This window comes from Saccostrea echinata, unplaced genomic scaffold (assembly GCF_033153115.1).
Source record: "Saccostrea echinata isolate AGI-Se365-2 ecotype Australia unplaced genomic scaffold, CSIRO_AGI_Sech_v1 ptg000054l, whole genome shotgun sequence".
Lineage (NCBI taxonomy): Eukaryota > Metazoa > Mollusca > Bivalvia > Ostreida > Ostreidae > Saccostrea > Saccostrea echinata.
The window spans coordinates 25,257,249-25,270,441 of NW_026889803.1; the positions used below are offsets into that span (position 1 = coordinate 25,257,249).

Here is a 13,193-nt window from a genome sequence, read left to right on the forward strand (position 1 = left end):
CAATACAATCACTATAAGTCTTCCGTTGTGAACGGAAGACTTAAATATCACATTCTCAAATTCCAATAGTTCATTACTTTAATTAGATTAAAATTCTTGCTGGGCAAACTCCACTAAAACAAAAGGTTCGTGGGCCTTGTTGCTAACTCTAGTATCACATGACCAACACAGACCAACGTGGAACTGGAACTTAGAACTCTTAATTGTGACATGAATTTTTAACAAGCTTGTGAGCTACTTTATAAACCAGCTGAAATCCTAATATCATGAAATTCACAATTTTCTCAGAGGATACAAAGCCTATTATTATCATGTGAACATACCACCCTGATGTCCAAGAGTAAAGAAACAGATTTAAAAAAAAAAAAACAGTGCAATTTTAATACATGATCAACTTAACCCATCCCTGGGGCCTGAAACAAGGGCAATGCAATGAATTTCACATCTGATAAAGGGCTCATTGCTCAGTATAATCATACAAACAGTTTATCTCCTTGATTTCCAGATCGAAGTAAAGAATATTTTTGAAGTTGTGAAGATGGAAGCCATGGAATTTATTTTTTTTCCTTTTACTCAGAATTGCTTTATGTGTAAATTGTAGGGATGTCAACGAGTACCCGGTTAACCGGGTACTCGATCGAACGTCCTAATATCGAATACTAAAAATGGTACTCGGTTACTCGGATGTGTATTTTTTCATATTTCAAAATACATATATTTATCAAAAACTTATCAAAAAATAACTTAAATGTGCATATGTTAATTAGCATGTCGTCACCTATACCTGTAAAACATCCGTTCTCGCCTCTGGCTGTGTATATACAGTAATTAGTGGTCAATCACCTGGTACACAGCTGTTCTCACCTATTGTGGTCCTTAGTTTTTGAATGGCTTCAATGAATGTTTTCAGTGTTCATCATTTAAATATGGTCTATTATCTTCAAATCATTTTAAAATTATTTAGTTAATATAAGGCAGCGAAATCGGACATGCATAGAAATGTTGCTACCCACTTCAAAAGTGAAGAAATATTTAGAAATAACTAAAGATTAAAAAAAAATATTGAAAGTCAGTTTGCGTAGTAAGTTTAGTGTATATGGGGGAAACAACCAACAAATGAAATAATATTAGACTAGCAATCCCAGCAACGTCCGTTCCTTCTCTTTCGCTAGTCTAATATCATCACAAGCCTGCTTGATAGATTGTTCTCCTTTTGCGTTGATGAAATAAATCCTGAAGAAGAACTAAACCATTTGTAATTTTTGATGTATTAATTGCGTCTATTGTGTTTATTTGATAAATAAATTTAGTACCAAAAAATCAATTCCGTTGGACTCCATGTTAATATACATTTATAAACAAGATAAAAAACAGCCTTGGGTTTAACAAAGCTTAACGGGGCTCAACAAAATTAACAGACTTGTATTAACATTTTTCCCAAGTACCCGGGTACTCGATCGGAAAAACGTCCGAGTAACCGATTATCAAAAATTGACCGATTTGACATCCCTAGTAAATTGGTTGGGAATCTGTTTGATCCTTTTGAACAAAGAAGTTAATGTCCCTCCCCCTAACCCCGTTTATTTTCAATATTTTACTAATATCTCCCATTTAAAGGAGAGGCCATTCATCCGAGTAAACACCACAGGATGCTTCATGCTATGTTTGGTTCAAACTGGCACAATAGATATGAAGAAGAAGCTGATACGTATATTTGATTACATAAAAAACAGACAACAATAGGGGATTCTTAAATATTATAAATTAAAGTGCTTACTGCCATTGGTATATTAAGAGAGCACTTACCCCTGTTGATTTCTAGGTTGTTGTCTGAGGTAATGTACAACTCTAAGCATTGTTCTGACAGAATCCTTGTTCTGACAAATACTGGGACTTTCTGCTAACAAAAAAAATATATATACTATTATTTATATTTAAAAGTGGTTGAAATTGGTTCAGTGATTCCAGAGAAGAAGCTGAAATTCTTTAAATGTTAACAGATGATGCATGATGAAATAGTATACAGATAGCAATAGGTCATCTGAGCGACTCAGGTGACTTAAAGAGTTGTCCAAGTTCACTTCGTTTAAAATTGTCCAATAATACGGAAAGATAATTATCTGTTACCAATATGACTTACCATTACCTTGCCGTCCTTGTAATTTTGTTGATGACAGACGACAATGCTGTAGGAAGAATTTAGAGATTTGTTGGGAGAGAATTTCTTTGTGAGCAGCATTGTCCAGACTTAAAACATCATGTACCAGTATTGGTAAAAGAAATTCACAGACTTCGCTCTGAAAAAAAAAATCTTTATAAGAATGGAAACACTTGTTTACTGCTGCAGTTCCTGAAACATCTTACTAACCCATTTTACTTGTTAGCAAAATCTTTCGTGTACTGTAAATCATCTGTTTGCTTACAATTTCCAATTGCTCACAATATCATCCACTTTCTTTCTGTAACTATTTCAGCATTTGGTCACTTATTCTCTCCGTTTACCCGCATTCATTCACTGTCCATTCTTTTAAATGAGCTAGAGTTCTCAGATCAATCAGCACAATTACTTTGATCAGTGCGCTCAAATCTTGCCCCCACCCCCACCCCAATCAAACCCTTGCAAGTGGTTCAAGGGCCAAGAATCACTCTTCTGATAAAATGTACAACTTAGTTCTATTCTATTAAGTCTTTCGGTATAACCCTGTAACTTCTTTTGTAAGCCTGGTTTATAAATGAATATCTGCAAAAATCAGAAAGTAGTTTACTGTAACCTACCTATTCAGATATTATTCTAACATACAAGGTTTAAAAGATTCTAAATAGCTTAGTACCCAAAATAATGAACTGAAATGTTTTGAAAATCATTAATCATAAATACAGAAAGTAGGTCATGGTGACATATTTTCAAGTTGACACACTTAACAGCCCCATGATGCATCAACTAACAAGTTTTGATGACAACAGTCCTCAAAGTGTCAAAGATATGCATCAAAATCAAATCTAAAATGAATACATCAAATAGTCAAAATGTAGGTCACCATGACCCACTCTTGAATCAACATACATGAGGTCCTAAGAGGCATCAACTGACAAGAGTTGATGATCCTGGTCTTCACAGCAAGTCGAAATATAAAATTTTTTAGCAAAATATCACTTAAGTTTGATTTCAAAGTGACCTCTAGACCACATCCTTTGCCCAAGGGTGATGCCTTGAACAATTTTTAATCTTCAATGTATTTGCATTCTTATGTGTAAGGTCGGTAATAATCTGCCCAGTAGTTTTCAAAGTTATGTCCAGATGAGTATATCACTCCTCAAATGAAATCCTTAAATCATTTTTTTTTAATTTCTACAAATGAATCTGAAAATAAGATTTTTAAATATTATTTACATTGTCTCCATAAAACACTGATCCCATTTATCACTCTTATAAAGGCAATGCCTAAAACTGTTATTACTAGGGAAAATGTAGATGAAATAGCTACTTTATTGGCCAAAGAAAGATGCAAACATAGACTTGATCAATTTTTTGCTCCACTGTTTTTAGACCAATAGAGCACAAATTGTCCATGCAGTAAATGCTGGCAGCACTTAATAACATTTTACAGTATAACATGTCAAAGGTAAGTATCAAGATCAAACGTTCAATGTCTGATCTATAGTTTCCTATCTAGGACCCCCCCCCCCTTCCTTTTTCAAAACTAAATGGGAAAATGTTGATTCATTTGATTACTAGGCATAGGTATTTATTACACTACAAATAGCTTATGTTTCTTTTGTTTGTTCATAAAAGGAGGGTACATGTTTCAAACAACAATAATTTCAAATCTGATAAATATAATTATCAATGTTTGACAGCAAAAACTTTTGGGGCTCTTGACCCCCCTCCACCTATCTAAATTAAGTTTTTCCTCAGACAATGATCTTTTAATCATGCCCTGGGCCACTTACTCTCAGAAGACAAATGGGCTTCAGGCAACACAACAGACTATTGTTGACAGCACCACTGGTCAAAATAGCAGAGGTCAATCTAATAACCCAGACTTTGTGAGATACTGCAGTTTCCCACCAAAGTTCGTCCTGGTTTATGGCACCTAGAGACTCATTGTAATTCAATTCTGGTAGCTCCTCACACAAGGCTTTAGCCTGAAAGAAAAAAAACAAGAGGCCCAAGGGCCTTGAATAGTTCTTCTGATAAACTGTACAACCTATCACTTCTATTTGAAGCCTCTATGTATCCTGTATATTTAGATAAAGCCTTGAAATTCCAAGGTAGGTCATCATGACCTACATTTTAGATGAAACAATCTGAGAACCCAAGATGATTCTAAGCCAATTAGTACCTGAGAGTAGGTCATGGTGACCTACTTATCACTTGTCATTCTCTAAGGACCCAGGATGTATCAAGTAAGTTTGATGATTCTAAGCCAATTAATACCTAAAATATTCTTAATATTATAACCATAAAATTTCAAATGTAGGTCACAGTGACCTACTTTTCAGATGACATACTTTGAGGACCTAAGATGCATCAACTGACAAAAATTTGATGATTCTAAGCCAATAAATACCTGATATATCTAAATAAAGCCATAAAATTTCAAAAATAGGTCACAGTGACCTCCATATCAGTCGACTAACTCTGCGGACCCAAGATGCATCAACTGACAAAGTTTGATGATTCTAAGCCAATTAGTACCTGAAATATTTAATTAAACCCATAAATTTTCAAAAGTAGGTCACAGTGATCTACTTTTCAGTCAACCTAATCCGATGACCCAAGAGGCATCAACTGACAAAGTTTGATGATTCTAAGCCAAATAGTACTCAAAATATTTAATTATAGTCATATAAATTGAAAAGTAGGTCACAGAAACCTACTTTTCAGTTGACGTTTTTCAAGGACCCAAGATGCATCAACTTACCAAGTTTTATGATCATATGCCTTAAAATGTCCAAATTATGCCTCTTAAACGCTTTGAAATCGAATCCTTGCAAAGTTCAAAAAGTAGGTCATGGTGAATTACTTTTTAATAAATAGGTTTTATGGCCCCAAGATGCATCATCTTACAAGATTTAATGATTCTAAACCTCTCAGTATTTGAATTTATGACCTTAATTGTTGAAAAAGATTAGCCATAAAATTCAAAAAGTAGGTCAAGGTGACCTACTTTTTAATTGACGTACTTCGAGGACCCAAGATACATCAACTGACAAAGTTTGATGATCATAGGCCTTAAATTGTTCAAAATATGCCTCTAAATCATTTTGAAAAAGAATGGCCGCAAAATTTAACAAGAGGCCCATGGGCATATCGCTCACCTGAGCACTGTGGCTAGGAAAAAAAGCAGAAATTAGTTCATTTTTAAAAAGTATAAATGCATAAGTGGCCCTGACCTACCCCTAAAAAAGGGTGGGGGGGTGATTTGAACAGACTTGAATCTACACTAAGGATGCTTACACATTTCTTTGCCGAATTGTGGCTTTTTTCCTACAAGTTTTAACTTTCATTGTGGTCCCCCCTATCCCTGGGGGTCATGATTTGAACAAATCTGAATCTACACTACCTGAGGATGCTTCCAAATAGATAATGACCAATCATGGCTTTGCTGTTCATGAGAAGAAGATTTTTCCTATATACTCCTATGTAAAACTTTGCTCATCCATTGTGCCCCACCCTACCCCCCAGGGGTAATAATTTGAAAAAACTTGAATTTACACTACCTGAGGATGCATCCATATAAATATGGCCAATCATAACTTTGTTGTTGTTGAGAACAAGATTCTTGCAGATTTTTCCTCTATGGTCATATGTAAAACTTTGATCGTCCACTTTGGCCTCACCCTACCCCCGGGGGTAATGATTTGAACAAATTTGAATCTACACTACCTGAGGATGATTCCACAAAAGTTTCATCTTTTCTGGTCTAGTGGTTGATGAGAAGAAGATTTTTAAAAGATGCCATTAATTTTTCACTAATTTGTAATTATCTCCCCTTGAAAAAGGATGTGGCCCTCCATTTGAACAAACTTGAATCCCCTTTACCCAAGGATACTTTGTGCCAAGTTTGGTTGAAATTGGCCCAGTGGTACTGGAGAAGAAGATAAAATTGTGAAAAGTTTACAACGCTGCCACCGACAACGACAGACAACAGACAAATTTCAATCAGAAAAGCTCACTTGAGCCTTCGGCTCAGGTGAGCTAAAAAGTAGGTCACCTTGACCTACTTTTGAGTCAACATAATATGAGGTCCTTAGATGCATCAACTGACAAGATTTGATGATCCTAGTCCTTATAGTAAGCAAAATATCAACATTTTAATAAAATGTAATTTTTGGTCAACTTTGAAGTGACCTTGAGACCACAACCTTTGCCCTAGGGTGATGCCTTGAACAATTTTTAATCTACAACATATCCTCATCCTTTTGTGTAAGTTTGGTGATAATCTGCCCAGTGGTTCTTGAGAAGAAGATTTTTTAGCAACCAGTACTTTTGTTTCTATTTTCCTAATTATCTCCCCTTGTTTAAGGGTCACAACCATAGTTTTAGTATAAATGGAAGCCCTTGGGCCAAGGGTACCCTGTGACAAATTTCACAATAATTGGCCAAGGGGTTCTTCAGTTATGGCCCATATTCTAAAAAGTTTACGCACACCACACAAATGGACATAGCATCAACTCTTTGAGGCTTTGGTTCAGAAGAGTTAAAAACATTACACAGACCATGATAAAATTTTTTAAGTGAAAAACCACAGGAACTTGATGTCATTACTTCTATTACAATTAAGGTGAAATATATTAAGTAACTATCAAAAACATTAGCAAAAGAAAATAGAAATCATTATTTGTAATATACCTCAGACTTGATTGAATTGACTGTAAATTGGTCCTCATTGTTAAATCTTGTAAGACAATTCAATGCACAGGTTGGAATAATAAACTTGATGACATGAATTTTTAGCATATGTTCTGATGTTAGTCTTTTGATGTACTGTATTTTGCTGAATATAATGCACACTTTTCTCCCTAGAATATTATTTTGCAAGAAAGGGGTGCGTATTGTATACCATTATAGGATTTTGAAGTTTTTCTTTCAGGTGAAGCACAACTATCATACAGACATACCGTAGTATTACCCTATCATACAGACATACTGTAGTATTTCCCTCTCATACAGACATACCGTAGTACAGTCCCTGAAACGTTCTACTTTCCCACTTGAACGGTGAGCGAACGCTGAACGAACAGTGAATGAACGCAGAGCAAACGGTGAGTGAACGATGTGTGAACGCTGAATGCAACTTGGTGAACGATGTGTGAACGTTGAACGGTGAGCGAACGCAGAACGCGAACGGAGCGCAAATGCGAACTCAAAGTGAATGGTGAACAAACAGTGAACGCAAGATGAACGATTTATTCGGAATGCTTCTGATCTTTTCCTTGCATTGAAACCATTCTATTGTATTCTAATGTCAGGTGTCAAAAAATAAATTATAGATAAATAAACAAATCAATGATTAAATAAATAAATGCTACAAATTTTCTTAAGAAAGACGATACATGCACATTGAGTATCTTTCTTGTTTGATGTTTAAATTCAACTTTTTAATCACACAATTTTTATCACTGTAAAACATTGTAATTGTTACCGAACGCTGTAGTATAAAAGATAAATTATTTTTGTTGGAAAATAAATATGTCTATTCTTATTTGATATAAATAACCATTACAAATAAGAGAAAACTTCTGACTTAAAGAATGAATTACAACGGTTGTAACATCCATTCATATATTTCCGTGCCAAGGCAATTCCGTGTAAAATAATGAAAAAAATTAACAAAGTTCTGTGGACGTATTTCCATTAATACACTTGCATTTTAAATTCTTAATGCAATAATATATTAATGTGTCATTTCTATTTTTTATGATGATTTATTGAGAAGACTTCTACATCTACCTGTAGACATTTTCCCCGTGATTATACTCAGACAACATAATACAAAGAGGCATATTCACAGACAAATGAGAGAGAGAGAGAGAGATTCCGTTTTTGCCCCCCCCCCCCCTTTCCAGGCTTCACCAAATGTTTGTACCTATATCAAACAACAAATTCTTTTTTTCTAAATTTATCAGGCAATGGAAGTAACTTTTTTTAATCCACAAATCCATTTGTTTGACAGTCATACTCGTTTTTCTTTTAATTTTCCTGCTTCAAGTTCAAATGAAGTCCATGTGCTTGTCCTGTCAATCAAAATCATTCAACACTGTGCAGGTGTGTAAGTCTCGTCACATCGAAGACGAAGTGCTAGTATTTCCAACAATTTTTAACATTTATTTTTAATCATTTTTAGATTTGATTCCAACATTTCGATAAAAAAAAAAATATAAATAAATAAAATACATTGGGCATTAACACTTGAATTTGAAACATACTCTCTGCCAATTTAAAATACCACCGCCAACACGTGTATATTTTGAACTACTATTGTTTAATAACTTTTTTGATGCATGTTGTTTTGAGACTGCAATTTTTGTGCTACTAAACACATTAACTTCTTTTTAAATGTTAATTAAAATATACTAGAAATATTAAGTAACCGATTTTTTTTTTTTGGGGGGGGGGGGGGGGGGGGGCTCTTAATCATATCTAATGGCAAACATAAAGTTACAGTGAAGGAAGAAATTTGTTTTCTCTATAACTATACACTTTATATATTATAGCAGAGAAAATCCTGTAATGTATTACATTTTAAGCAAATATTTTTTAACCACACTATCAATTCAATTCGCTCCAAAGATATTTAATTAACAGGATATCCGCAGTACTATGTACAAGAGGCCCAGAGGCCACATCGCTCACTTGAGCACTCTGGCTAGGAAAAAGCAGAAATCAGTTCAGTCTTGAAAAGTTTAAATATAAAACTGGTTGGGGGGGGGGGGGGGGGGGGGGTATTTGAAATAACTTGAATCTAAACTTCATAGGGATGCTTTTGAATTAATATGACAAATAATGGCTTTGCTGTTCTTAAGAAGAAAATTTTGATTGATATATCCTTTGTATTCCTTTGTATGATCCCCTGTTATGGCCCCTCTATTCTCCAGGGGATCATGATTTGTACAAATTTGAATCTACATTACCTATTTAAATATGACTTATCATGGCTTTGCTGTTCTTGAGAAGAAGATTTTTAAAGATGTTCCCTATATATTCCTATGTAAATCTTTGATCACCCATTGTGGCCCCACCCTACCACTGGGGGTCATGATTTGAACAAACTTGAATCTACACTACTTGAGGATGCTTCCATATAAATATGACCAATCATGGCTCTGCTGTTCTTGAGAAGAAGATTTTTAAAGATTTTTTCCTATGTTTTCTTATGCAAAACTTTGATCACCCATTGTGGCCCCACCCTACCACTGGGGGTCATGACTAGAACAAACTTGAATCTACACTACCTGAGGATTCTTCCATATAAATATGACCCATCATGGGTTTGCTGTTCTTAAGAAGATTTTTAAAGATTTTTCCTATATATTTCTATGTAAAACTATGATCGCTCATTGTGACCCCACCTTTCACAGGGGGTTATGATTTGAACAAACTTGAATCTACACTACCTGAGGATGCTTCCATATAAATATGACCAATCATGGGTTTGCTGTTCTTGAGAAGAATATTTTTAAAGATTTCTCCTATGTTTTCTTATGTAAAACTTTGATTGCCCATGGTGGCCCCACCCTACCCCTGGGGGTCATGACTGGAACAAACTTGAATCTTCACTATCTGAGGATGCTTCCATATAAATATGACCCATCATGGCTTTGCTGTTCTTGAGAAGAAGATTTTTAAGGATTTTTCCTATATTTTCCTACGTAAAACTTTGCTCCCCCATTGTAGCCCCACCCTACCCCCGGGGGTCATGATTTTAACAAACTTGAATCTACATTACCCAAGGATGCTTCCATATAAGTTTCATATTTTCAAGCACAGTGGTTTTTGAGAAGATTTTTAAATGATGCCATTAATTTTTCATGAATTCATAATTATCTCCCCTTGGAAGAAGGCGTGGCCCTTCATTTGAACAAACTTGAATCCCCTTTACCCAAGGATACTTTGTGGCAAGTTTGGTTGAAATTGGCCCAGTGGTTCTTGAGAAGAAGATGAAAAGAACTCATCCCACAATATGCCTTATTTGGCCTAGTAAATATGAAAAAAATTAAGAGGGCTTCAGAATTTATATTTTTGATAATTCTCATCCAAGAGCATTAACACATTTCACATGTACAGCATTTCCGTCAAAACCGGATATTTATTATGTCAAACTAAATTCTAAACCTCACCGTGGTTCGAGGTTTTCCGGGAAAATGCCAAATTTTATACAATTAATCGTGATTTACACATACAGCACACTCGTTACCGCAAAATATTAAAACAGAAAAAGAATAATAACTATTTGAGAAACATTTTTCAATGAAAATATTTTGTGGTAACGAGTGTGCTCATGTTGAAAAAAAATAAAATAAAATTTCAGTGCGTGTGAAAATTGCTATGGCCATGATCCATCATATGTGTCTTCGTGTTTTACACAAACTTATAGGATCAATTCATGAGATGTGTATATATTGATAATGTAAGTGGAAACGCACTCATATCCCACATGTAAAAAAAATGATAAATAAGGTGTCATTAGGCATATCAAACGATTGGAATATATGCTGGTTTCTAAAAAGCATTAAAAATGCCGATTTATCAACAGTTTTTTTTCCCAAACTTAGATCGGGTGACGAGCAAGAACAACTTTCATACTTACTATATGTATAAATACCACAAATACAAATCTTTATGTCAATTATTAGCGTTGTTCGTGCTTTGACAAATACGAAATTTGACATTACTTTTGAATTTTGATGCTTTCGAAAATTGCTAATGGGTGGCTCATATTACACTAAAGGTCCATAGATAAAACACAAGGCTATAGAAAAGCAGTCGATTGTTCGTTTTTAAGACACTAAATGTGGTAAAGAATCTAAAAATCACATTTTCTGAAATCATATTTGGAAAAAAAGCATAGGTGTATATTATGATCATGTATGTTGTACATGACGTTACTCGTTATAGGTCATTTTTGACGTCATAGAAGATACATGCAACCAATATTGTGGTTAAAATGCTTATCATGAAAAAAAAAAAAATTGAAGGCTTTTTATGGACCTAATTTTAGTTGTTTTGTTAAATACATTTAATTAGAAACCGGAAAATTATCTAAAAAAGATATCATTAGAAATTTAGCATTGAGATAATTAGAAATATCTCTGAAAACTGGATCCAAAACAGAACTCGTGTGCTGATCCGTCAAATGCACATGTCCGGCTTTAATGAATCCTCATGTCGATACATACAATATTTATATCTACATGTAGCAGCAATCAATCTTTATTTTTGTAACTTCATGCCAATCATTTCATTAAAAAAGCCCGTGTGATAATTCTTATGCACCTGCATAAAAACGTAAAAAGTAACGTTCACCCTTCTTAAGAAAGGATGCTGTCTGGTTTCAACACATTTCAAATATGTTTCCAGAAACAAGATGCATATTTTACATATATGACCCTTGACATTATTTATTATGGGGGGGGGGGGGGGATTCTGTAATATAGATATTTTACGGCTAACATTTTTGAATAAAATAAGTAGTTCCACATCTGCTCTTTCTGCACTCTATATAGGGTTTCGCGTATTTGCTTTCCTCTGTGTACCTTCACAATCCCGGCCCCGGGCTCCGACCACCCACAAGTAACATGCAAGGTTTCACTTTGATTATCATCAGTAAGATTCCGGCAAACTTTTAGCTATGCAATTAGTGGACTATCTTCGGAAGTATCTAACTTTAAGAAGTACATGTATACATAAAATTAACTTTATGAAAGGGAGTGTGCATAAGGGAATATATTTTTCTCCTTATATTATTTGAAATATTTTAATCAATGAAGAGAAAGATTTTAAGGACATACGCAACGTAATTTAAACTTTATTGTCTTTTTCCCTGGAGTTGAAGAGTTCCAATACTTAAAGGAACTATATGTGCTACATTTTATTGTCTATATATGCTATTGTACACTTCTTCTAAAACAAGTTTAGATAAACAAAACATCTAGAATATACGTTTAGTAATTTTTGTATATTTTTTTTTTTTGAATTATACAAGAATTTTCATCAATTGATATCTTTTTCAAAACCCCTGGTAATGCATGCTGATTTTTTGTCTACGAACATCTATTGGCACTATAATCTTTAAGAATTTCTTGAAAAATTATCAGCAGGTAAGGTACGTTGCGTATGTCCTTAAAATGTTCCCGTATAATGTGGGGTGAGGGGGTTCACTTTTACGGAGAATAATCTTCTTACCAACTCCAGTGAACTTCTGTATCCTTTGGGGTGGTGGTGGGAAAAAAGGGGTCTATTTCTTCCTTTACATTTAATATCTGAATAATAATAATAGAGTTTTGCTGAATCCGCTACTGAGATAAGATGTTTCCTACTTCACGATGAGAAGGTTGTGGGCTTTGCTTTAACATAAATTATAATAGCATTACATGCAATTATATCAACATTAATTTGAAGTATTGGAATTATCTAAAACTAGGATTCATGACTATAAAATCTAAGTACTGGAAACAGGGAGAAAGGATGTGTTTGTTAATAGTGCTATGTGCTAAAATGTCAATGTCCAATAGAATATGTATTAAAAAAAAATCTTGGAATTTTTTTTTTTCTTGAACGCTTGTCAAACTATTTTTGCCACACTGAAAGTGCCCCCCCCCCCCCCTTTATTTCTGACACTTCTTTCTACAGAAATATTCTCTATTTCAAGAATAAAAGTGAGCATTTTACCCTTTCCTCTCATACTGACTGTCGTAAGGCCTTACATGTATTAGTATTAGCAAGTCCTTGTTCGTGTAAAATCAATCTTATGCTGAGTAATTGCAAAATATTAATATCTGTATATATGTATCTCACTTCCTATCTTCACGTATAAGAGAATTACAAACGCAATACTGCTCTATTTATTCACATGAAAATCAAAATGTGAAAATGAAATTGAAAGTAGTGAATGTTAGCCAATACATCAATAAAACATACTAAATTTATTACATTTATAGGTAAATAGGTAATGATAAGTTTTGAGAAG

The 13,193-nt window shown here is 34.2% G+C and overlaps 1 protein-coding gene across 1 annotated transcript in view; it reads right to left on the reverse strand.

Annotated features, from left to right (window-relative positions):
- LOC133205686 (serine-protein kinase ATM-like) overlaps positions 1 to 13,193 on the reverse strand; it is a 244,053-nt gene that overhangs the window by 95,907 nt on the left and 134,953 nt on the right. The window contains exons 32-34 of the mRNA XM_061341539.1: positions 3,952 to 4,146; positions 2,147 to 2,297; positions 1,807 to 1,897 (exon numbers count right to left, since the gene is read on the reverse strand). Coding sequence (XP_061197523.1) covers positions 1,807 to 1,897; positions 2,147 to 2,297; positions 3,952 to 4,146 — 437 coding nt within the window. The remainder of the gene's footprint in view (positions 1 to 1,806; positions 1,898 to 2,146; positions 2,298 to 3,951; positions 4,147 to 13,193) is intronic.